Here is a 27,264-nt window from a genome sequence, read left to right on the forward strand (position 1 = left end):
ATAGATAGATAGATAGATAGATAGACAGACAGACAGACAGGCAGACAGACAGACAGACAGACAGACAGACAGATAGATAGATAGATAGATAGATAGATAGATAGATAGATAGATAGATAGATAGATAGATAGATAGATAGAGGACCCTAATGGTTTAACAGGTGAACCGTGGCTGTTCCTAACTGCATCTGAGGTTTTCTAATGGGATCTAAAGGAAACTAGTGGCCTCTGTTGGAAACTCTCTGGTAGCCATCAAGTAATGGTCCTTTATCTGTGTATCGAGCACACTTGCTCAACTCTAAGCCCACTTACACTTATGTATTAGTTAGCATCAGCACATATATTGGCGTCCTATTGGGGGCGCAGTGCAACGTGAAACAGAGTGCAGGACTTTGAGTTCTGTGTTCAGTGCTGTGTTCAGTGTGTCCGGCGTGTCCGCTGTTGTGTAAGTCCTGCAGGGAGCTCCGTGGAGACCCTGTGGTGTCCGTCCCGCTGACCCAGCATGCAGTGATCCGTTATGAAGGCTTCAGAGTTTCCTCACTGCGATCTGAACGACCTGCCCGCCGACTCGAAGCGGGTCAAGCCGTTTGTGCGGGAGCTCCGACTCCGGGCAGAGAGAGAAACCTTCTCCAGAGTCCAGCTGGATCTGTCTGACCACTTCTTGATCAAGTTCCTCAGGGCGCGGGACTTCGACGTGGACTTGGCGCTGAAGGTCTGAGCTCGAGCCTGAAAACAACTACGCTTAATTACAGCCAGTCCACTTTACTGGGTTAGACGGGTCACTAAAGTAAACCTGACAGTCTGACAGCCTGTCTGTCTCTCTCTTTGCCTCTCTGTCTTTAACTGTGTCTGCCTGTCTGTCTGTCTGTCTATCTGTCTGTCTGTCTGTCTACCTGTAAGTCTGTCTCTCTGTCTATCTGTGTACTTTTCTGGATGTCTATCTGTCTGTCTGTCCATCTGTCTTTAAGTCTGTCTGTCTGTCTCTGTCTATCTGTGTATTTCTCTGTCTGTCTGTCCATCTATCTGTAAGTCTGTCTGTATCTCTGTCTATCTGTGTACTTCTCTGTCTGTCTGTCTGTCTGTCCGTCTATCTGTAAGTCTGTCTGTCTATCTGTGTACTTCTCTGTCTGTCTGTCCATCTATCTGTAAGTCTGTCTGTATCTCTGTCTATCTGTGTACTTCTCTGTCTGTCTATCTGTCTGTCCGTCTATCTGTAAGTCTGTCTGTCTATCTGTGTACTTCTCTGTCTGTCTGTCCATCTGTCTGTAAGTCTGTCTGTATCTCTGTCTATCTGTGTACTTCTCTGTCTGTCTATCTGTCTGTCTGTCCGTCTATCTGTAAGTCTGTCTGTCTATCTGTGTACTTCTCTGTCTGTCTATCTGTCTGCCTGTCTGTCTATCTGTAAGTCTGTCTGTCTATCTGTGTACTTCTCTGTCTGTCTGTCTATCTGTCTGCCTGTCTGTCTATCTGTAAGTCTGTCTGTCTATCTGTGTACTTCTCTGTCTTTGTCTGTCTGTCTGTCTGTCTGTAAGTCTGTCTGTCTGTCTCTCTGTCTGTCTGTCTGTCCATCTACACTCCCGTTTCAAAAAAAGTTGGGACGCTGTGCAGAATGTAAATAAAATAAATGCAACGATGAGCAAATCATTGAATCCCTATATTTCGCTGGAAATAGACGACATATGAACCGTTGACACTAAGAAAGGTAAGGACAGGGTCATGTTTACCACGAGCTGCGTCACCTCTTCTTTTAACAACACCCTGCATTTCTGAATGGAGGAGATGCTGCTGCAGCTCTGAAAGAGCAATATTTCCCATACTTGCTCAATTACTCACTACTCAGTTTTCTGAGCTGCTACCTTTGGTGCTTTCACTCTTACTGCAGTCACAGTGCTGTTACTGGACAGGTGAGTCCCTTACAGGCCCAACGTTTTACTGCACATTCCTGTAATCTAAGAATATCTCAGCCAGCATCGTAGGTCTTGTAGTTACTGAATAATAAGCCTTAGTATGTGATAAGCCTGGGATCTGTAGTGCTTATAGTAGAAACTAAAACGTTGACCTGTTTGAAACTCCAGTACAAGCTGTGATGAGCAGAACTGCACTGGGAACCGAAGAAGATCAAAACAAAAGTATATCAAGAGATTTTTTCAGCCTTTCAAAGTTCATTTGTAGAGCTGTTTAGTTTGGCAGCAGTCTGGACGGTTGTATACTATCATTGTGGGGCAGTTACTCCAGTTACTCCTTATCTTATGAGGACTGCAGACTGCAGGAACAATGTTTCTTTCATCAAATGTAGGCCAGACGTGTTAGAGGAGCTTTAACAAGCAATAGAAGCAGATATATAGATATGTACTTTAGATGTACTTTGTTGATAAGCTGTAAGCAATAGAGTCATCTCCATTTCTTTCAACTTTAAAGGAAAACTCCACCCAAAGTGTTCAAAATTTCTCCATAATTCAGAGTGTGGGGGGTATACAGAGAAGTTCATAGGGTTTTGGTGTGAAGTGGTTCAGACGTCTTTACAGTGGTGGTGATAGGAACCAGGGGTCGCCATGACTACAACACAGATATAGACGTTTTGTTTACCATCCAGAACCACCAGAGAACCTACACGAGTCTTCTGAGTTTATATGGAATGTTGATGATTAAAGTGCACTGTGTCCAAAGGTTCGTATAGATCCCTTCTTATTAGTGAATTCAGCTGCACTCACTGCTGACACGAGTTCCAGTACACACACAGCTTGTTTAAACTCCATAGAAAAGCATTGACCAATTGAGTAGGACACTGGATCAGTTGCACATGATCCCAAGGTCAACATGTCCAATGCCCCACATGGGGGGAAAAACCCCTTTTAGATAATCTTGAATTTGAAAGAAACATTGGATGACCATTGGTGTCCACTAACCTTTGGCCATAAGGTACATGTTGTAGACCAAAACATCATCACAACACTATCATTAAACAGTGTGTCAGTCCTCAGGCGGTGAATTCAGAACCATTTCATGTATGAACTTTCTGTGAGGAGCTTTTCGGGGGGGACGTCTGGTTCCTATCACCACCACTGTGAACAGTTCTGACTTGGTCATTTATCTAGAAAAGAGAATTTCACACCAAACCGCTCTGAACGTGAACTGCTCTGTTTACATCCTAACCATCTAATTATGCAGGAATTAGTATATTTGTAGTCTACCACACATAACATAAACTGTTTTCCACAGCTACTGATTAACTATCATAAATGGAGGCAGGAATGCCCTGAAATCAGCGCCAATCTGCAACCGTCCTCCGTCATCGGCCTTCTGAAGAACAATTATCATGGAGTCCTTCAGTCCAGAGATGATGCTGGAAGCAGAGTATTGATTTACCGGATTGGTGAGTGATCTGTTTTAATGTGTACAACAAAACTATATACTGTAAAACAATTCAGTGTAACATCACAGTAATTTTCCCGTAACAGTTTCTCTAATAATTTACTGCTTATTTTCTGTATACTTACTGTATTATAAAATACTTTATTTATAAATACAATCGAAAGGGAAACTCCTATTTTTCTACATAATTAAACAGTCCTGATGTAAACCGAGTTGTTCAGAGCGGTTTGGTGTGAAACGCTCTGTTCTAGATAAACTTACCGAGTCAGAACTGTTCACAGTGGTGGTGATAGGAACCAGACGTCCACCTCTAAAAGCTCCTCACAGAAAGTTCCTAAATGAAATGGTTATGAATTCACTGCCTGATGAGCGAGACGCTGTTTTATGATGGTTTAGAGAAGATTTGGCCTTAAAGTCCATTCATGGTGGAGGGATGCCTTACATGCAGGGCGCTGTGAGGCATAATAGTCCCCAAAGAAAACTGTTGTCTTAGTTTATAAGGAATGTTGATGATGGTAAAATAGTGGAAAATCTGAAATAATGTTTTCTTTGGCTCACAGTGACTTAAAAAACTACAATTTTGACAAAAATAACCATTTCATGAAGGAACTCTCTGTGAGGGAGCTTTTAGAGGTGGATGTCTGGTTCCTGTCACCACCACTGTGAACAGTTCTGACTTTTATTAAGCTTTGGATTAAAGCGAAGGTTTGTAAAATATTTAAATTGGCCAATTTTTCCCCCTTAATCCCAAATGTAGTTGATCAGCCAAGACAGATTTGGTGCCCAAAGTTTCCTCACTGCATAGTTTTGCACTGGAGCTACAAGCCTAATGTAGCAAAGAACTAATGCAAAGTAATGGACCAGATTAAAGGACCAAAGCATGGACAAAATTCACTGTATCCACTGTAGTCCATGTTTCCAGATAACATAAGCCGCACAGTTATATCTATTAGAGCTCACTGAATAACTCCACACAGTTTGAGGTCGAGTATCTGATTTATGCATTCAGTTAGCACCACGCTAATTGGTGTACATAAGCTTCCATTACTTGTTAGCCACATCAGCCTCAGAGCTCTAGTGCTAAAACTAAGGAAGTAATATTCAGACTCCTTTCTTGATCCAATGAGCTGCGATCTGAAACTCTAAAATGCCCTGCCTTGTTTTTCCTCGTGCTCCTTCAGGTCAGTGGAACCCGAAGGAGTTTACAGCGTACGAGGTTTTCCGGGTGAGCCTCATCACGTCAGAGCTGATCGTCCAGGAGAGAGAGACTCAGAGAAATGGCCTGAAAGCCATTTTCGACCTGCAGGGCTGGTGCTTTGCTCACGCCTTCCAGATAAATCCTTCCTTAGCAAAGAAGATTTCGTGTGTACTCACAGTACGTGTTTTTCGCAATGTCTTAAACCTCTGGGTCCTGATTTAGTTTCTTTTAAACTGCAGGCCTATTACTCAGTTATTAACTGTATAACAAATAATTTAGTATCTAATATGAATTATTCAGAACATACTATAATTTATTTAGTAACTAATATGAATTGATCTGTATTTGTTATGATTTATAGTGTCTCTTATGAATTATTCAGTGTCCACTATGAATTATTCAGTATCTACTATGAATTGTTCAGTGTTCAATATGAACTATTCAGTATCCACTATGAATTATTCAGTATCTGCTATGAATTATTCAGTATCTGCTATTGATTATTCAGTGTCCACTATGAATTATTCAATACCTACTATGAATTATTCAGTATCTGCTATTGATTATTCAGTGTCCACTATGAATTATTCAATACCTACTATGAATTATTCAGTATCTGCTATTGATTATTCAGTGTCCACTATGAATTATTCAGCATCTACTATGAATTATTTAGTATCGATTATGAATTATTCTGTAACCTAAGAGTAGCTCAGCTAGTCTGCACTGAAGTCTCTGTAGTTACTGAGTGTTGTGGAAACATTTACCAAAGAAAACTTAGAAGTCAGTCGGTTGTAGTAAGAGCAAAGACCTACTGGGCCCAGGGAGTGAGTAAAGACCCAAACACAGCGAATCTCAATCACACTCAGTTTACTGCAAGCATAGGTTACATATTTATACACCTCAAGGAATGTAGGATACAGGATAAACAGGATATGCCAGTTTTCCTGTGGACTGTTTCGTTTTAGCCTGCTGCTGAACCTAAAGCTTAAGTTCCCCTTTTCATAGTTATTGTAGCCATGGCAAGTGTTCTAGTTATAGATATTTTTGACGACTTATGGTTTCTCTAGTCTGCCACAGGTATATGCTACTTGCAGTGACCTTTCCACAGTTAAATGCTCAAGCTGCTTCGCATACGTATTTTTATCATGTCTCACACATATGTTCTGAACAAAGAAAGAGTCGCATGTACAGAACATTCTGTTCAGCACGTCTCTCATGAGGACGAGGATAGATTTTGCCCTCATACTGAGTAATAAGCCTTAGTATAAAATAAGTCTGGGATTTTAAGGGGTCAACGTGCTAGTCAGAAAAGTGCCACAGTTGCTTTCAGTTTTCAGGATACTGAGCACCAATGAAAACAATTCTCAAACCAAAATAGTGTTCACTATTAAATACAGTAACAGTGCATGACAGTACTGATGCCTTGTGGAGTCACTTGTATGGAAATACAAACTAACAGGTTACCATATGAATCCCTCTGTGTCACAGGATTCCTTTCCCTTGAAAGTTCGTGGCATCCACCTGATAAACGAGCCCATATTTTTCCGTCCAGTATTTGCCATGATCCGACCATTCCTGCCAGACAAGATCAAACAACGGGTCAGCATCATTTATCTACTTCAGCATCAACTTGAATAGAAACACCTACTGTGTACTTCCATTAACTGGCCATTTTATTAGAAACACCTACTTGTACTTCCACTCACTGGCCACTTTATTGGAAATACCTACCTTGTACGTTCACTAATTGGCCACTTTATTGGAAATACCTACCTTGTACGTTCACTAATTGGCCACTTAATTGGAAATACCTACCTTGTACGTTCACTAATTGGCCACTTTATTGGAAATACCTACCTTGTACGTTCACTAATTGGCCACTTTATTGGAAATACCTACCTTGTACGTTCACTAATTGGCCACTTTATTGGAAATACCTACCTTGTACGTTCACTAATTGGCCACTTTATTGGAAATACCTACCTTGTACTTTCACTAATTGGCCACTTTATTGGAAATACCTACCTTGTACGTTCACTAATTGGCCACTTTATTGGAAATACCTACCTTGTACGTTCACTAATTGGCCACTTTATTGGAAATACCTACCTTGTACGTTCACTAATTGGCCACTTTATTGGAAATACCTACCTTGTACGTTCACTAATTGGCCAATTTATTGGAAATACCTACCTTGTACTTTCACTAATTGGCCAATTTATTGGAAATACCTACCTTGTACATTCACTAATTGGCCACTTTATTGGAAATACCTAGCTTGTACTTTCACTAATTGGCCACTTTATTGGAAATACCTACCTTGTACATTCACTAATTGGCCACTTTATTGGAAATACCTAGCTTGTACTTTCACTAATTGGCCACTTTATTGGAAACACCTCTTGTAAAGCTCCACTATGTAGGTGTAAAATTTCAGAATGTAGTCCAGAAATTATTTGGTGGTGGACGGTTCTCAGCACGTCAGCTTCACTGCTAGGCTGAGAGTGGACCACCACCCAAATAGACAAAAGAGGCTCTGTGGTCAGAAACTGAGGATGGCCAACATGAACTGGACATCAGCAGATGAGCTGAAACTGAGAAAGGATTCAATAAAGGAAGTTAATGAGTGTTCATCTCATCCCACAGATTCACTTTCACGGCAGCTCCTACACGGCGAGTCTTTTTGAGCATTTCCCAAAGGCCATCTTTCCCCCGGAGTATGAAGGAACAGGCCCCAGCATGGCCGAGGTGTGCGAGGAGTGGACAGACTTCATTATGCAGTCCGAGGAGTATCTCCAGAAAATCTCTGTGGATTTAGGAGGCGATTCCTCTCAAGGCAGCTCCTGCGGCCATTGCTGATTCACACACGTCACACCAAAACTGCGCTATGAGGTCTGGGTGATGCTGGGCGATGGCTACGACTAAAGTAGATAGTTATAACACTGTAGGTGTTTAATCGTGTTTAATTTTAAGAAGAATAACTGGAGGTGCAGCTTATTTTTATGTATAAACATCCACTGTAGTCTTAGGACTTAGATCTGCTTGATATATGTTGTAAATTACTGAACAGCAGTTTTATACTCGCGTTATAACACTTGAAATTTTAGGGATAATTTAGCCGTGAGAGAAACGTAGACAAGGTTGTGAAGGATTTTGACTTTTATACCTCTAAACGTCTGACATTGCCTGTAGAAGATGTTATGAAAGCTACAAAAATTGATCATAAAGGGAGATGTGGGATGGATTAATGCTACATATCGCCATTGTCGGAAGAAAACCTCGTATCTCCAAAACAGTAACTTTACAGGAGAAGGAAAAAAAACATGCATTACTTTTAATGTAAGTCAATGGAACCAGGACGTTTTCCCAAGTCATTCCATGCCGTTTCTTTTGGTCAATTCATCATGAAATTTACACACCCTGTAAAGGACAACAGGCATTTTAAAATTATGTCACAAACTGAAAAATGATACAAGGTTTATATGTATACATATGTACATATATAACAGATTTACCTGAATATGGTCTTAATACTTAACATTATCTCAATACTAATAATGAGAAAACCAGAAAGTGCTATTATAGTAAAGTCTTAATTAACTGTCTTAACTTTTTAAATTTATGCTGATGAGACTTTACTGCACTACAACACTGTGATTTATCATTTATGAAAGAGTCAAACTCATGTTTTTAGTCTGCATACTTGAGGCCTAGAGTGCTGTGCAAAACTCAGAGATGCTTCATTTATCTAATCCATATCTTATCTTATCTAATCCAGTCAAAATGGCCATTAAGTACAAGTTGTTGACTTTTCCAGAGATATTTCTGAGATTAGATGCAAGATAGTCCACTTGCATAAGGAACGAGAAAGTCAAAGGAAAATAAGTGATTTTCAAAAACAGGACTTAAAGTGCTTAAAAGCTCCAGAGAAAATGTGTCTCCTAACAACCACCTGGAAGACCTGGTCGACCCCAAAACTGCCCCATCAGATAAACAGCACTTAAAGCTTTGATCTTTGAGAGAAGAGAAAATCAAGCTGCTTCAGATCTGAGAACATCCACAGGTGTTTATGTCCATCCCTCCACTGTGAGAAGACCACTCGGCGCTGTGGGTCTGAAAGGATGTGTAGCTGATCAAGAAGAACCTCACTGAGAAAAGGAGACGGGCACATCAAACAAAGAAGCTGAACGATGGACTGACCAATCCAGAGTCCAGACCTCAGAACCACTGAATGGGTTTGATCACTTCAGAAAATCATCAACCAGCTTCTAAGACTGAGCTTTGGAGGCGTGTCTGCAGATTCTTTGAGGAGCTGAAAGTGAGGCTCCTGAGAAGAATGGAAGCTGGAATGAAGGTGAAGAGCGACTCACTGAACACTCAGACAGCTGAGAGGAGATTCAGCTGCTGAGGCTTCTGTATCATTTTGACTGGACATTATATAAACGAATGCTGATCTCTGGCCTTTGCTCAGTTCTGCATGTAACTGAAGGAAAGTTCAAGGCAGGACTTTTTACCCATAGGACTGAACCAGCGCTCACTGTGAAACACTAACCACTGCTGCTGTCACATCTGCCACTTAAACACACAGTCTTGTTTCTGTTACTTCCTAAATTACCTGTGTTCACACTGCAGGTGAGAAACGAAACTCAGGGGCTTCCGTATGTTAGGTTCTTAAACATTAAGCTTCCGAAATGATTCCCAGCTTGGATGCACGGCTCTAGGAAAAGAATGTTTAATCAATATAGATTGTATTAGGAAGGTTTTCAAGGAACCAAAAGTGGTTCTTCTGTCACATTGGAGCACCTTTGTTATTAATAGGGAAATCCACATTTTTTAAAAGTTTCTGTATAATTAACTGGTTGACTCTCTGTTCTAAATAAACTTACCGAGTCAGAACTGTTCACAGTGGTGGTGATAGGAACCAGACGTCCCCCTCTAAAAGCTCCTCACAGAAAGTTCCTATATGAAATGGTTCTGAATTCACTGCCTGATGACTGAGACGCTGTTTTATGAGAGTTTAGAGAACTTCAACTCCATTCATGGTGGAGGGATACATGCAGGGCGCTGTGCAGCAAAATAGTCCCCAAAGAACACTGATTATTCCAGATTTTCCACTATTTTCCATCTTCAACATTCCATATAAACTCAAAAGACTCATGTAGGAGACAGTAGTTTTTGGCTTAAAGCATATTTTTACAATTTTTTTGTAAAAATAAGGCTAAAGGGTCCCCGGGTCATTAATCAGGGGCGATGCCCCACCAACCAATCATCATGCCCCAGTAAACCCTTTTTGTTCTTCATATATACACTTCTACAGTGGCAAGTGATAAAAACGTAAAGTGAAGCTAAACTTTGTGCTGCTGCTGCCACGAGTGCCTAATATAAAAGGCTACATTCATTAACATTGAAGAATCTGAGTGAATCTCTCTGCATTGGCTGCGTGTTAGAGATGCTCTGTATAGCGTGTGAAGTTAAATAAGCCGACAGATTCTCTGAACGAGTAGATCTTCGGTGATTTGGCTCTCTTGTTGATTCTCTCCTTAATGTGCGGTTTGACTGGACAGATCTACCACACATTCAACATCCAGCGTGATTTAGTTCTGACGCCAGGCCTGAAAGTCCACCAAAAACTCATATGTTTCAGATTATCCACTATTTTCCCATCATAAACATTCCATATAAACTTAGAAGACTCGTGTAGGTTTACTGGTGGTTCTGGATAGTAAATAAAATTATATATTTGATCATAGTCATGGCGACCCCTGGGGCCGTATTACAGAAACCTGTCTTTTAGTCTTAAGATCTTACAGGGGAATTTAAGATTTTCACAAAGGATTACAGCAAATCTGATCTTAATTCAGGAATCTTATCTCATCTTACAGCATCTTTAATCAAGTTAGGAAATCTAAACTTGATCAAAATCGACAATCAACTGTCATGTCTTTTACCTAGCAACCGACCATACTGCACAGTTGAAACATAATCAAAATAATCAAGTTAGTTAGTCAGCCAGTTAGCTACTGTTACCGATAAACAATGAAGGTCAAAACAAAACTAAAGCATGATAAACGGAGTGTTAATAATATGGTGTCAGCGTACAGACACCCGTTCAGCTCCGTCTCCTTATTATTTACCACCATCACTGTAATATTTCATCATCAACATTAACACAGGAAGGTGGAGTTCGAATCGGCAGCATCTGAGATTTTTAAAGCGCAGAGTTAGAGAAGAAAAATATCTCCCAGTAGAAATTTACAGTAGAAATAAATGGAGCTCATTATGCTGGTAAACTACGTTGCCTGACTCAGCCACCTAAAACCATAGAAACAGGCCTTGAACAGAAGTTAGGACCCTGTTGGGGTTCATCCTAAAGTTAGGACAGGATTTAGGAGGTTTAGTCTAGTTAGGATGTTTGTGTGATGCTGTTTTCTGATCTGGAGTTACTGATGCGATTATAAAGGTAGGAAATCTTATTCTGGAATAGCTACTGTCTGGAATTCAGTTGTCATGGTGACTAAACAGATAAGATTTCAGAAATAAGATTCTGTAATATGGCCCCTGGTTCCTATCACCACCACTGTAAAGAAATCTGAACCAATTTACACCAAACCACTCGGAATTGCTCTGTTTACATCTCACCCGCTGAACAGTACAGACTTTCAGAGTTAGTTGTGCTGTTTGAGAACAAACTGCACATTCTTTAGTGTTATACAGTGGAAATAAGCTGAACTTGTATTGCTATGTACTTGATTTAATTTTATAAATTCAATTAGCTGTGCTAACTCAAATGCGTGTGAGGACAACGGGCCTCATTCACCAACCGTTCTTAAGAAGAAATTTCTTCTTAAAACCCACTTGCGCAGTTTTCATCAAGATTCTGACGTTCACCAGTGTTTCCTTATGTGGGGTTTGTTCTTAGGGAAGAACAGAATCTACACACACTCGAGAGCACAGAGGTGAGAACAGTTCTGCGCTTTAAGAACATCATGGATCTGACTTGGACCTTGATCAAGAACACACTTAGGAAGATATTGGTGAACGAGGCCCAACATAGTAAAAAGTAATTAAACCTTATCAAACAGTATATCCTGACTATCTTAATCTTAAATGAACTGTTTAAATGTTTGCTTTCTACTTTTACATGCTTGAGTTTGATTTTTTTTGCTCTCAATTATATGTTTAATTTTTTATAGAGTGAGAATTAGTCACAGTACCCAAAATTTCGTTTACGTACATTTTCTCTGCACTTTATCCACCCTGTTATTGGTTTGCTGCATTGACTGAATCATAAAGCACTGCTAATTATATTTTCTGACATTAATCTGGGAATAACAATCACGTGTGCCTTCCTGCTCCTCGTCTCCGAGTAAAACGAGCACAAATGTACACGTTAAAATGAGCTCTTAACGTGTTCCCCTTCAGTCCACTTGTGTGGAGACATGGGTTAGATGCCCCTTTGCTCCGCTGCACTTTGCTCCTGGTTTTGGTTGGTAAATACTGTTAGACTGTTGACTTTCCTGGAAATGGGCATGTCAGCAAACTTGGTTCATTCCAGCTCGCCTTTTAACTCGAAACACTGATGCCTGCATTTACAGGCTGTGCCTCTGTTTTAGTGAACGTGGCGAGTTTTTCTTTAGAGTCAAACTGACTGAAGGAACGTCTTACAGTCATGTTTCATTGTTATTGCTGTACAATAGTCCTATTTCCTATAATAACAGCTGTGTTTACAGTTAATGCTCATGCCTTTTCTTTGTAAATATAATATTAAACAGCCAACGCCTCAAAGGTCATGATGTGAATTTCCTTCTTCCTCAAATGTTACACGCCAATTGTGTTAATCTTTTTTATTTTAGTTGAAATAAACAGATGTACAAGTCTGAGTTTGAGCTTTTTTAATTTCTAACTCATGACATTTGACACTCATTTCTGCTGTGATGTATGACTTTTGCCACCAAATGTGAATCAATTCTCATCACTGAGTCTCTCTGTCACCCTCCTCTGGTAGATTATAGACTATTCATCTGAAAAATGCTCAAATGTTTCCTTTTTGAAGGGATTTTTCTATATTATTAACCGATTAAGATCAATCAGAGTGATTTGGTGTGAAACTCTGTTCTAGATAAACTTACCGAGTCAGAACTGCTCACAGTGGTGGTGATAGGAACCAGACGTCCCCCTCTAAAAGCTCCCTTACAAAAAGTTCCTACATGAACTGGTTCTGAATTCACTGCCTGATGACTGAGACGCTGATGCTTATGATAGTTTAGAAAACTTCAACTCCATTTATGGTGGAGGGAGACATGCAGGGCACTGTGCAGCAAAATAGTCCCCAAAGTAAACTGATTATTCCAGGTTTTCTACTATTTTCCTTCTTCAACATTCTGTATAAACTCAAAAGACTCATGTAGAAGACAGTAGTTTTTGAAAGTGAAAGTCCACCAACAACTTGTATGTTTTAGATTATCCACTATTTTCCATCATCAACATTCCATATAAACTCAAAAGACTTGTGTAGGTTCTCTGGTGGTTCTAAATAGTAAATAAAATGTCTATATCCCATCACCACCACTGTAAAGACATATTTATTAAGGTTCTATATTTACATACTGATTTGTGTGTATATTACCGGCCTTTGCTCCAGATTGAGCAGAGCTTGAGCACTGTATTGATGAGTCATGCCGAACTGATCAAGCACTCTCTTGACTCTGTCTTTGGGCCAATGGGGGTTTCAAGGCTAAATGTTTTACTTATTCACCTCATTTAGTGATTAAGTTATCCAGCAGAAATCCAGGTGAGGAGGTGATCTAATCAAATCACAGCTCACACACAATCACACAATCCACCTCCTCCAGTGACAAACACTGAGGGACAGATTTACTGACCCAACTAAAGATTAGTCCAGACTAAAAAGCATTCCCAACAGTGATTCTCCACTGGCACTGCAGTTTAGGCTAAGGCTAGACTTAATCTTTGTCTGGGAATCTGACCCTCAAGGCACTGGAGCTGGAGCTTTAGGATTTTATGCCAAATCCAGTTTGAGGCCCAGCCGTGATTAATGATTTGGTTTATAGTGGAGTAGAAAGATAGAACTGCACACAGTGGAGAGATCTAAATAAAATAGAAGAAGATAGACAGACAGACAGACAGACAAGCAGGCAGATAAATAGACATACAGAGAGACAGACAGGCAGATGGACAGGCAGACAGGCAGATAGATAGACATACAGGCAGATAGACAGACAGACAGACAGGCAGATAGATAGAGAGACAGACAGATAGACAGACTGACAGGCAGGCAGATAGACAGACAGACAGACAGACAGACAGACAGACAGACAGACAGACAGACAGATAGATAGATAGATAGATAGATAGATAGATAGATAGATAGATAGATGGACAGACAGGTGTTTTTGTTGATTTTCTAAGTGTAAATAAGCTACAAGTCCTCTACAGTGAACACACTTCTGCATATTTTAATACACAATTACTGTTTATTTGCTGAAAAAAAATTGGAAAAATAAATAAAACATAAAAGGCAGTTGTGCAAAAGTTATGACACCTGTGATATTTAACATTTAATTTTTTACCCAATTAAATTTGAGATTTAAACCCAATAAATAAATACAAAGTGAACACGTGCAGAAACCATCTGTGTTAGTGTGCTCGCTGTGAAGGATGTGTAATGTACATACATGGGATTTTGTCTTGGGGTGTTGTAAGTGAAAGGGTCATAGAGCATTCTGATTGGTCTGTCTCAGTTCAGTTATTTCTGTATGAATGTCTGACTGTAGCCATTTGAATATTTTTGGTTTCATAATTCTGTTGACATTCACAGTTGGTATGATTTTGTCTCAGGTGAATGTAACGACAAAGTCAGTCATAAAAGCTTATTCTTCAGCCACATGGCTGAAAATCTTTCGATTTGTGCTCAGAGAACATATGAAGGGATCTGAAATGGATTGAAAAAGTCAATGTTTGTTTTCCAGTGACACAAGCTGAGAGTGAATGTTACACACACAAGACATTTCAGTGCTGCACAATCAGAAATCCACCATTACTAAAGAAAGAAGCGTGTTTTATTGTGCTGTTTGGGGTCTTTATTGCAGTGTATGCGTAAAAGCGTAGTGTGTTTCATAATGAATCTCTTCATACATCCTAATGCAGACGGAACTTTTCAGACTGAGAAAGTAAGAGGTTTAGACTCTGGCTGTCCTGAATAACAGCAGCGTTCAAACCTCAGTCTGCCATCTGGCTGAAATCCAGAACTCACACAAACCTCCTGAAAACGTTCTTCATACATCACTGAGATCATCACAGCAGCAACACAACATTATTTTCAGTAACATAAACTATGTAGTGGATTCAGCATAGTGTTTCTTTTGTAGGCTTTTTAGTGACATCTAGTGGTGATAGCATGTAGGTGGACAGAAGAGGATGTGAGCTAATAGAGAACGTTCAGAAAAAACAGGAAGTAGTATTCAGCACATTTTCCTTCATGGACTCAGAGTGAGCGTCTCAGTGTGACAATCCTCTTAATCCTTTGCCTTGAAATCCACAAAAAGGCTTCATCTTTTTACAAATTACATATTTTCCTACATTAAATCCTGCCAAACACAACAGCTCGTCTGTTCCTTGGAGGATGCAGTGCTGGAGAATATATTGTTAAGCTAGCTGTATAGCTGAAAATAAGTTGCCTGCAACATCTTTTAGCGAGGACAGCATACACTATATTTCCAAATGGTGTTCCAATCACTTCCATGGCCACAGGTGTATAAAACCAAGCCCCTAGTCCTGCAGACTGCTTCTACAGACATTAGTGAAAGAATGGGTCGCTCTCAGGATCTCAGTGAATTCCAGTGTGGTACCGTGATCGGACGCCACCTGTGGAACAAGTCCAGTCGTGAAATTTCCTCACTACTGAATATTCCACAGTCAACTGTCAGTGTTATTATAACAAAGTGGAAGCGATTGGGAACGACAGCAACTCAGCCACGAAGTGGTCGGCCACGTAAAATGACAGAGCGGGGTCGGCGGATGCTGAGGCGCATAGTGCACAGAGGTCGCCGACTTTCTGCAGAGTCAATCACTACAGACCTCCAAACTTCATGTGGCCTTCAGATCAGCTCAAGAACAGCGTAGAGAGCTTCATGGAATGGGTTTCCATGGTTGAGCAGCTGCATCCAAGCCCTACATCACCAAGCGCAATGCAAAGCGTGGAATGCAGTGGTGTAAAGTGCCGCCACTGGACTCTAGAGCAGTGGAGACGTGTTCTCTGGAGTGACCTATCACGCTTCTCCGTCTGGGAATCCGATGGACGAGTCTGGGTTTGGCAGTTGCCAGGAAAACGGTACTTGTCTGACTGCATTGTGCCAAGTGTGAAGTTTGGTGGAGGGGGGATTATGGTGTGGGGTTGTTTTTCAGGAGTTGGGCTCGGCTCCTTAGTTCCAGTGAAAGGAACTCTTAAAGCTTCAGCACCAAGAGATTCTGGACAATTTCACGCTCCCAACTTTGTGGGAACAGTTTGGGGACGGCCCCTTCCTATTCCAACATGACTGCGCACCAGTGCACAAAGCAGGTCCATAAAGACATGAATGAGCCAGTTTGATTTGGAAGAACTTGACTGACCTGCACAGAGTCCTGACCTCAACCTGACAGAACACCTTTGGGATGAAGTAGAGCGGAGACTGTGAGCCAGGCCTTCTCGTCCAGCATCAGTGTCTGACCTCACAAATGTGCTTCTGGAAGAACGGCCAAAAATTCCCATAAACACACTCCTAACCCTTGTGGAAAGTCTTCCCAGAAGAGTTGAAGCTGTTATAGCTGCAAAGGGTGGGCCGACACCATATTAAACCCTATGGATTAAGAATAGGATGTCACTCAAGTTCATATGCGTGTGAAGCCAGACGACCGAATACTTTTGGAAATATAGTGTTAAGTCTTAATGCATGCTTTTCATGCAAATATGCATAAGGACATCATTTTGAAAGTAAGTTTCCATTGTATTGTATCATTTTATGACTTTTTTACTGCACTTTAAATTTTTAAAAACTCAATTTAAAATTTATATATATATATATATATATATATATATATATATATATATATATATATATATATATATATATATATATATATATATATATATATATATAAGATACTTTGTTTAACTGGGTCATTATAGTCCACAAGATCAGGAATAATGTGAGCATTACAATAATCTACTGTCTTCACTGGTGGATTGTATAGTGCACAGCGCTCCCTACTGACAGTTAGAGCTCTATGTATCTGTGATAGGACAATAAATATGTTTTGTATCCCAGTGTCATATTATCTACAATAATGCAGTCTGATCACACTACAAATGCTTATTTAAGCTTGATTATTATTGAAAAAACACCTATCATTTAATCTGAGTATGAACCTACTATGCTTAGTACAGGACTCGTACTGCTAATAAAAATAATAATATTAGTAATAAGGAGATCCTATTTCATGCCACTGTAAATGTGAGCCACGTGGCCCTGAGGAGGAGGAGAAAAGGAAAAAAGGAAAAAAGTTTTGTGGACCCAGCTTAAGCCTGTCGATGGTATAGGTATAGATGGTATAGATGGTCTGTCCAGGCCCAGTAACTCTGATGTACAGCCACTGGTGTAAATATGACCCACAAGCAACTAAACTCAGCAGAAGGAAGACAAAAAAGACAGAAAGTCAAGAAATAAGGAGGATGGGGAGGATGAAGATGAAGGGCGCCACCTACAGACAAGAGTTTACTCCGTGCTTAGGAACAAAACGTCCAAGTCCACATCTGCATCTGTTTAGTCCCTCCTCCTTCTCCTCCCCTCCTTCTCCTACTCCTCCCATTCCTCCCCCTCCTCCCCCTCCCACTGCTATAAGATAAAACTCTTCTTTAAGCTGATCAGTCTTCACTAAACCCATCAACCCATGCATACAGAGCCTCTGAGGTGACATGGAGATCGTTTTTTAATAAAACGAGGCCACAAATTAATATATTGAGACCAGAAGTTACTATATTGAGGCCAAAAATGTATATATTAAGCCCACAATTTATTATATTGAGGCCATAGCTTACTATTTCAAAGGCCACGCGTTACTATTTTGAAGCCAAATTTACTATATCGAGGCCATAGTGTACTATTTTAAAGGCCACTAATATTTAAGCCACAAATTACTATTTTGAGGCCACGAATAAATATATTAAGGCCACAAATCACTATTTTGAGGCCACAAATCAATGTTGAAGCCACAATTACTATATTGAGGCCAGGAATTACTATATTAGGGCCACAATTTACAACATTGAGGCCACAAATTAATATATTGAGGTTACGAAACTTAATTTGTCGCGTCAGTATATTATTTAGTGGGCTCAACATGTTAATTCATGGCCTCAGTATATTAATTCGTGGCCATGCCTTATTAAAAACAATCGCCAATAGTCACCTTGGATACTCCGTGTGGCTAAAGCTACCGCATCACAGTCAACAAACACCACTGCTTACAGCTGAAATTTAAGGCTGTAGATGAATATCTCAACACCAGAATACGAACCGCGATGTCGCGGGCTCGAATTACTGTCTTATTATTATTTCCACTATTTTTATAAGTTACACCGATAGTTATATAATATTACATAACGCAGTTTGTTTGGGGGAAAACAAACTCCAAAGTCTCGCGATATCTGGCTTCTTCCATCTTGCCACGTTCCCGTTGCCGTGCTAAGGTGGGCGGGGCCACCGCCGCGCAGCCAGCCACACGATTGAATAAACGCAGCAGCCCCTCGCCGCCGATCGGCCGAGATTTTCCCTCGCCCCGCCCACTCCCTTGTCTCTTGCTCGCCACTGGCCGAGCGCCCCGTCACTCAGACGCGGACGGACTCAGGTCTGTGGAGTCAGAGGGATTTGATTTTATTGAGAGCGAATTTAGGAGCGAAAAGCAGCGATCTAAGACTTTATTTCTTCACAACAGCACGAAATAACGACGGAAAGAATGGCCACGAAGAAAAACGCCCGAGGACAAACCAAGAAAGGTGCGTGAATTTGTGCCACTTTGGAGAAACGTGCAGCATAACAACGTGCAGCCTTCACTGCCACTGCTCCTTGCAAAAGGCCTGGGAGTTAATCGGACGGCAAGATGGATTTTATTTGCTTTCACATTCATGAAAAAAGATCGATTTGTTTTATTTTGGTCTATCCGAGCGACACGAAGTGAATTAGGCCTGGCAGGCTTTGCACAAATGCAGTTTTTTCTTAAATCTCAGTTTATGAACTAAGCGCTGTCCCAGATAATTACAGCTTTTAAACCGGTTTCAAATCCGCTTTAGCTCCTTTCACTTGCATTGCGAGGAATAAGAACTGAATAGACTGTATGCAGTGTAACCGAGGCCCTGGTTCCTATTTAAACACGAAGCTAAAGTCAGCCTCTTGTTCGAATTCTCCCGTTCCACCTTAAATGGTGCAGCGGTTAACGTTACTGCAGCAGCATTTAAGGTGGAACGGGGACATTCTGAGCAAGAGGGTGCAGATAGTTTTCTCTTTCTATTTGTTTCGGACGACTTTCTTTCGATTGTTTCGGGTTTTAAGACTTCAGCGCATTTTTCTTAAATGCCCACGTGTCCTAAATGTGGGCGGGGCTATACGTGGCTCTTTCCAGTATTTAGTTCAATGCACATTTAATTCAAGTAGCTGGTTTATTTGTTTGCTTACTTATTTGTTTGTTTGTTTATTTATAACCAACACCCAGCAAAGATTGTTCTTCAAGGGCTCTTTAGTAAAGACATTGGTTTTGCTTAGAACCCTTTTTTGCACCAAAGGGGGTTCTACTGACATGCTTGTAACAATAGAAGAACCCTTTTTGGTACTTTTTGGAACCATTTTCAAAAAAAAGTTCAGTTAAACTACATTGAGGCCACAAATTAATATATCAAGGCCAACATTTATATATTAAGGCCACAAATGACTATTTTGAGGCCACACATTAATATGTTGAAGCCACAAAATATTATATTGAGGCCAGGAATTACTATATTAGGGCCACAAGTTAATATATTGAGGTTGCGAAACTTAATTTCTCTCCTCAATGTATTATTTAGTGGGCTGATTAACTCTGAGTGTTCATGGTTCTACATGGAACCATTATCTTTAGTCTAGAAGGGCCAGTGAACCAAACCGTCTCCATCTGGTGAACAGTGGTGGGCCTGCAGTTCAGTGTAGCCTGTAGTCCAGTTCAGAAGGTGCAGTGTTCTGTTATACGGACACACACGGGCCAGCAAACAAAGTTTTTTGCATAGGCTGGTTCTATCTGCGCTTCAGATCAGCCCGAGCGGCCGTAGCCACACCCAACAGCAAATGTGTTTGGAGTTACTACACAGCAGCGTTGACTGGGAGTGAAAACACGAGGGATTCTATGCTTTGCTTTCACTTACAGATGTTTTTTTTAAACAGTTCATCATGTCATGTCGCCGCTGTCAGATGAAAACCTTGTTTCTCTAAAATAGTGACTTTACAGGAGAAGCCAAAACCTGCTTTACTTTTACTGTAAGTCAGTGGAACCAGATGTCTTGCCAGGTCATGTTGGGCTGTTTCTTTTGGTCCATTCATCATCATATTAACACACAATGTAAAGAACATCAGATGTTTTCAAATTATGTCAAAAAACTGAAAAACGACAAACATGGACATGCAAGGTTTTCCCCTGACAGCAGCAATGTGCTCTGCAGCTTGTCTCTGTGATGCATACAAATGGGCTGGGAAATATGAGATTATTCCTCCTTTTCATGATGAATTATATCACAGTATGCTTTACTGAGCATATCATGGATACAGCCAGCCGTCCCAAACCGCATGTCTGACCACAGAGAGCATCGTTAGACTGTTTAATGCTGGGCTGATTTAGATTTAGAGCAGCTCAGTGTGTGAAATGTTGCAAAAGTCACTGAGTTCATATCTTTTGATGGTATTTTTAAAATGTGGGTGTACTTTGTCTGTTCTACACTGGTTCTTTAGTAAAGTCAATGGTCCTATAGAACCACAAACACTCAAAGAACCCTTTGCGTGCTCAAATGGTTCTCTGTATGGTGAAATGGTTCTTTGGATTGATGGAGAATGTGTTGTGCGTGGTTCTACATAGCACCAAAAATGGTTACAAGCTTGGCATCATCACAATAGCAGAACCCTTTTTGGTGCTATGCAGAACCCTGTTCAAAAGGGTTATATATAGAACTATATAACACGTTCCAACTCCATCAGTCTGAAGAACTCTTACCAGGCAAAGAGCTATTTAAGAACCCTTGAAGAACCGTCTTATTTAATATGGCTTGGAAGACATCAGAAAAAATAAAGATCTTGTTCTGTTGTGCATCATAAAACCTTCCTGAAGTGTCCTGCTGTGACGTTTAGCCAAATCGCCCACCTCTGATAGAAACGTGCCTCGTTTTATTCCGTGTAATAACCCCGTTATGCTTTCCTCAGTTTTCACACTGTAATTACCCTTTTCAGGCTTTTTCCTTTCAGCCTCAGAGAGTAACCCGCTGAAGGCCGGAGTGGGGTAAAAGAAAAGCGCTTGCTGTGTTTCTCCTCTGCCTGAGCGTCTGTAGAGGATTAAAAGAGGTTTTTGTAAAATAATGCTGCATGTTGATGTTTTGTGGAATGCTTTATGCTGATTTGTCGTGTGTTTTTTTGGTCTTTATATTAATGATGGGGCTGTTTGTACGCCAGTAACATGTAACACACATGTCCATGCATTCACTTTGATATAATCTATAATACAAAGGAATATTTCCATTACACTGCAGTATGCGGGGAAACTTCATGCACTGTGTACTGCTTTTAGTATCTTATTTGTGGAGGAAGAAAATATGCATTTATTGAGTTTATTAAAGCACTGATGTTGATTTTTATATATATATATATTGTACACAAATAAAATATATATATATATATATATATATATATATATATATATATATATATATATATATATATATATATATATATATATATATATATAATTTTTTTCCTGACACACAGGAGAAGGAAAAAAACATGCTTTACTTTTAATGTAAGTCAGTGGAACCAGGCATCTTCTCAAGTCATTTCTTTTGGTCCATTCATTATGAAATTTACACACAATATAAAAGACAACAGGTATTTTCAAATGATGTCAAACTGAAAATTGTCAAAAATGGAGATACAATGTTTTGTTCTGACAGCAGCATATATATATATAATGTGTATGTATATGTATGTTTTTGACATAATGTGAAAATGTCTTATCCTTTATATTGTGTGTTAATTTCATGATGAATAGCCCAAAAGAAACGGCCCAAAATGACTTGGAGAGACGTCTGGTTCCATTGACTTACAATACAAGTAAAGTATGTTGTGTTTTTTTTTTTTTTTTTTTTTTTCCTTCTCCTGTAAAGTCACCATGTGGACATATGAGGTTTTGATCTCAGAGTGATATATGCAGACGGATAGGTGTGTGTGAGATTTTTATATATATATATAATTTTAGTTGTTAGGGAGGGCGCTTCATTTTGTTTATGGCTTGCAATATATAAGGGAGGAGTTTGTCACCATGGGCTAAATTACGAGTTAATTATGATTTGGGGTCATTTGCTGTAACCAGCCGAGTACAATTAACGTGGAATGTGAGCTATTTGGATGTGTTTGTGTGTCACGGGTCGAGGCAGATATTCATATAAACTAAAGCACTGAACGATAGGGAGACGGACGTGATGCAGCTGTGGCGGTTTCCTCTCTTGCCCCTTGCATGTACATTTGGGACACAGCCGTTTTCACAGCTTCACGGCTCCGTAGGTGCTGTTTGTGAAACCCCGGAGGGGGAGGGTGCTAGGTAAAACAATCGAGGCCGTTTGGCTGTTTGTGGAGTCGCAGTCAGGTTGAGTCTGTGTAGCTGTGGAGGTGTGTCTGCTCCGCAGGAGATCAGTGTTTAAACATATGGCGAATGGGGAAAGTTTCACAGGAAGGTCAGACAGTTTTGCGGCCTTTAAACGGTTAAATAGTTCATCGCAATGCAGTCCTGTCGCCTCTCTAATGTGGTTCTGTAATCGTCTATTGTAAAGATAAATGACTGTTACAGGGTGAAAATCCTTGATTTGGGGGGGAGTGAATGAATGCATGAGCCGTCAAACTGTTACTCGGCCTCAGTCGGGTCTTTGGAGAGCCTGTGAAGAGTGGTGGCCTTCAGAGTAAAGTGATGGGACACTGTGTGTAAGCAGGCCTGCAGCGCTGTATCACTGTGTCAGTGGTTTGTACTCTATACACACAAAGCTGAACAAACCTGAATGGTGTAGACGGGCTCTGTGGTTCCTATACTAAAGGTGTTCCCTATAGATTAGGATCTTTTGTTGTATTTTGGATATTTGGGGGTGCTCTCCGCCCCCTAAAGGTTGGGGCGTCTGTCCTTTTTCCCTTGTTTTGTAAATACGCAAATGCAATCGGGCTACAGTAGCTCGCTCCCCATCCTGCCCCCAGTGCTGTTTTAGAGAACCTGCCTGCTCATGCCCAAGGAGTGAAGTGTTTTGATCAAGTATTTAAGTTTCCCTGAGGCGTCCGTGATCACGCCAAAAATTCCAGTGCAGATCTGTCCCGGTACAGATCTCTGACACGATGGTTCACTCTTGTTTAGTTAAGTGACTAAAATCTCTCATTAATGTGATGAACCGGCCTGTAATGACCCTCATGAGCTCATCCTGCTCAGTAACGTCACGTGACTGAATCACTGCATCATCAGCAGAAAGTAACGAGCAGAACGAGCTTCGCTGAGAAGATCATTAACTCTGATCAGCTCTCAGCTTCATTATTAGAGCCAGACGAAGGAGAAAAAGGTGAGAGGAGCTGCTTTTCCACCGTTTACAGGCTTTAACTTCAGTTCAGTGCTGTTGCCATGGTAATGCTGAATGATGCTGCACACGCAGTGGAAAAAAGGCACACGAATTCCGATCTGAGCGTCACGTTAAGGCCACAAATCGGATACGTATCCGATCTACGACCACATATGACAGTGGCTCAGGTTGGATTTGAAAAGATCATATTTGTGTCCACACAGCCCTGAAAACACCAGATCAGAGTCACATTAGGGGGAAAAAACCGGATTCATGTCACTTTAGCCTGGTAATGTGAACGCAGCCTCAGGAGCTGGTAGATCGTTTTCTGAGGTAATCACATTTAAGTGAGGGGAGAAAAAAAAGATGGTTCTATATGAACCACGAACCCTCTGGGTTCTTTTCATCGTGAAAGGGTTCTTCAGACTGCTGGAGAATGTGCTGTAGATGGTTCTTATATACACAACCAAAATCTCTTGAACTTAATGGCCGTTTTGAAAGGCAGGTAAATAAAACAAGGGGGTTAGAAAGTAACATCTTGAGTGGCACAGGCCTGTTTCACATTAAGAGTAAACAGCTATGAGGCTAAAGATTGGGGGATTCTTTAAAGGTTATTTTAGTAAAGAAAATGGGTTTTATATAGAAACATATTTCAGATGCCAAACACATCTTGGCGGACTGCGTTTGGTATAAAGGGGGCTGTGGCAGGTAAATGTTAAAGGGCCTATATTGTAAAAAATCCCCCCTAAACAGAGGGTGGGCTTTACTGCTCCTGAGCACTGATTGGTTAGCATTACTGCTCCTGAGAGCTGATTGGTTGGCGAGCGGAGCAGCTCATTAGCTTTTCACACTCTCTAACGTCATGAATGTACATGAAGCGCCGTTTTAAACTCCAATAACTCGACTTTAAAAGCTCTTAAATTATAACAGCAGTGTTAGTGTTTTATTGTAATCATTGTTCAGGAAATTAAAGAATTCTTTTACATTAAAAAAGTTTAAGTGTTTATAAACTATGATTTTGCTCAAATGCCATCATTTTGGACTCGCCCGGGAGCGCCCTCTAGTGTTGAGGAAACCCAGAAGACCTTACGGAGCGGAAATTCTCCTCTACAAGTTCTCTGGTTTCAGCTCTGAGGCATGATACAGGCCAGCCAATCAGAATAGCCCATTTATCTCACATCAGCCTTAAAGGCACAGTAACAAAAACGGCCTGTTTAGTTCCACAGGGTAGAAATGATTCATGACCATTTTTGGTACGTGAAACTACTCGACTGTAGGACTGTAGGACGTGGGGTCCTTTAAGAGAGGGTTTCCCAGAGCGTGTGTCCCTCAGGACTGGCATCATCACTTAAACTGTGCATCTACATATAAAGCTGCGCTGATCAGAGCAGATCAGCGGTTGGCTCTCGCTGCGTCCTCTGTTCCCTCTATTGTTAACCGAGGTTATTTTTACTTTCTGTCCCGGCTCTTAATAATTGGGCGGTAAGAACAGCGGATTGGAATGGAGCTCCTACCCTTTCTATGAGTGCTTGAGATTTTACTGGCTTGTCGAGCGCCGACAGTTCTAAAAATACTCCACAAGGGCCGGCCAGGTTCCATATCGGGTTCCGGCTGAATACACTCGGAACAAAAACGCAGGGCAGCTGCAGCCGTGTGAGGGTTTGGGACAGGAGCGGCTGGGACGCACTCTTATTTCCCCGCAGTCTGGAGGGATGGGGGAGCCGAAGGTCGAGCTGAAGGCGGTGGATGAAGAAGCAGGTAGAGAAGCTCTGCTCTGAGGAACAGCCTTTAAGATGAGGGATGAACTGCCTTTGTGTGATTTCAGGTTTTTTCCCCCCAACTAGGGCTGATTTGTCGGTCAGGTTGGTCCCACTTTATATTAAGTGACTCTTATAACTGTGTAGTTACACATGAATAACATGCAACACGGTAACTACTGATTTAGCTCGTTAGATGGATTACAGAGGTGCAGCCTATGTAATTACACATGTATTAACTTCAGTTTTATGTTGTGCAGTGTTAAAGTTGCACTGTAATAAGTGGACAGGCCCTCTGTAGATATGTAGTTACTGTGTAATAATGCAGTGGTAATATAGACGCTGCTTTGGGGGAAATGCAACACATTACTTAGATGTTATATTTTAATATAAGGTGTCCTCTCCTGTTCTGTCTCATTACAGACTGGTTTAAAGCTGAAACTGGTCACAGTGTCACAGCAATAGCAACATAAATGCCAGCCAAATGTGAGGAAAGCTGGCAGATACAGTGAAAATAATGTCTTAATATCTGTTATTACAAACCTTTATCGCTGGGGAAAACTTTTTACAATGTAATTACAGTGTAATTACATCTGTTATTACCCTTGTATATTATTATTGCAAGAATAGGCTGTTAATTATTAAGATACACTTGTGTAATTACATAAGCTGCACTTCTGTCATCCCTCTGTAACGTTGACTAAATCATTAGTAGATATTGTCATTGCATGTTGTTCACATGTAACTACACAGTTATTAGACAAGTCATGTGAAGCGGGACTGTCAAGTTCATAGTTTAGTCCACTTGATAGAGACACAGAAAAGCTGGACGCTCCATTGTAAAACTTCAGAACTGATATTCTTCATTTGTTAAACTTCAGAAGGTTTTCAGAAGCTTCAGATAAACAGGAAAAACAGGGATGTAAAGAATTCCTTCTTTACGGCATGGCAAACGTTCCCGCAGATGGAGAACTGACATTTGTGTGCGATATTTGACCTAGCGGAGAACACAACGGACGGGACACCTGTTCTTTCTCTCTGTATTTATACCGTGGCTCTAGGACGAGGGTCAGCGGAACCCAGAATAACCTGTTAGATGTTTGAGCCGCCTGGTTACCATCGTTACACAGAAAATAGCAGCGAATTTGGACACTTTCAGGTTTTTGCCCAATCCAAACGTGGAGATCCTGCTTTGAGACATAGTTCACTCTTAAAAAGATGGTTCTTCAAGGGTTCTTTAGTAAAGACAGTGGTTCTTCAGAACCAAAACTACATGAATGATTAAAGGGTTCTTTGCATGGTGAACTGTTCTTCAGACTGATGGATAATGTGTTGTATTTAGAATCTTTTTGAAGAAAAATGGTTCTTTAGTAAAGCAAATGGTTCTATATAGAACTATGAACACTTGGAGAACCCTTTGCTTTGTGAAGGCGTTCTTCAGATTGATGGGAAACGTGCTGTGGATGGTTCTATATAGAAATATTGTTCTGTATAGCACTGAAAAGGGTTCTTCTGTTGTTAAGATTGACCAATAGAACCCTTTTTGGTGCTATACCAGAACCCTGTTTAAAAAGGTTCTATATAAAATCAACTACAGCATGTTTTCCATCCATTTAAAAAATAAAAAGGACAAGTTAATGATGTAAATAACCCTTTAATCATGCAAAGGGTTTCTTGAGTATCCATGGTTCTACATAGAACCAGAAATTTTAAGAGTGTAGCTTGGCATTGTAACATTGTCAGCCCTTTCAAATAGGTTCTGTATAGAACCATGAACAATGCGCTCTACATCAACCTGAACACTTTCACCAGGCAAAGAACTTTAATCATGCCAGTGGCTTTGAGTGGTCATGGGTTTATACAGAACCACGGTCTTTACTAAAGAACCATCCTTTTTTAAAAGTATAAGGAAACGCCCTTTCTGTCAGTGTTGAAAAGACACTGAAGTCCCTGAAAACCGTGTATCTGGAACGTTCTCTGGTGATGAGAATCTGTGCCGTCCAGATTGTCGGATCTGCAGGCGTTCAGAACGTCTAGTGTTGCCTGGAAACTCAAAAACAGTGTCT

At 40.6% G+C, this 27,264-nt stretch overlaps 2 protein-coding genes across 5 annotated transcripts in view; both read left to right on the top strand.

The window, feature by feature from the left end:
• The first annotated feature begins 417 nt into the window (after positions 1-417).
• On the top strand, positions 418-7,960 carry ttpa (tocopherol (alpha) transfer protein). Its single transcript, XM_017706295.2, has 5 exons — positions 418-712; positions 3,220-3,373; positions 4,554-4,747; positions 6,062-6,172; positions 7,220-7,960. Exons 1-5 carry the CDS (start codon positions 518-520, stop codon positions 7,430-7,432), a joined length of 867 nt encoding a protein of 288 aa, XP_017561784.1. The 5' UTR covers positions 418-517; the 3' UTR covers positions 7,433-7,960.
• A 10,484-nt stretch (positions 7,961-18,444) lies between these two features.
• LOC108432484 (aspartyl/asparaginyl beta-hydroxylase-like) overlaps positions 18,445-27,264 on the top strand; it is a 33,748-nt gene continuing 24,928 nt past the window's right edge. For 2 of the 4 annotated variants that reach the window (XM_017706327.2, XM_017706330.2), the window contains exon 1: positions 24,822-25,199. In XM_017706327.2, coding sequence (XP_017561816.2) covers positions 25,154-25,199 — 46 coding nt within the window. In that variant the 5' untranslated portion in view covers positions 24,822-25,153. Of the gene's footprint in view, positions 18,624-24,818; positions 25,200-27,264 lie in introns of those variants that run through there. The other 2 variants (XM_017706329.2, XM_017706331.2) reach the window with 2 other exon arrangements.

Source organism: Pygocentrus nattereri, chromosome 17 (assembly GCF_015220715.1).
Source record: "Pygocentrus nattereri isolate fPygNat1 chromosome 17, fPygNat1.pri, whole genome shotgun sequence".
In the NCBI taxonomy this organism is placed as follows: Eukaryota; Metazoa; Chordata; class Actinopteri; order Characiformes; family Serrasalmidae; genus Pygocentrus; species Pygocentrus nattereri.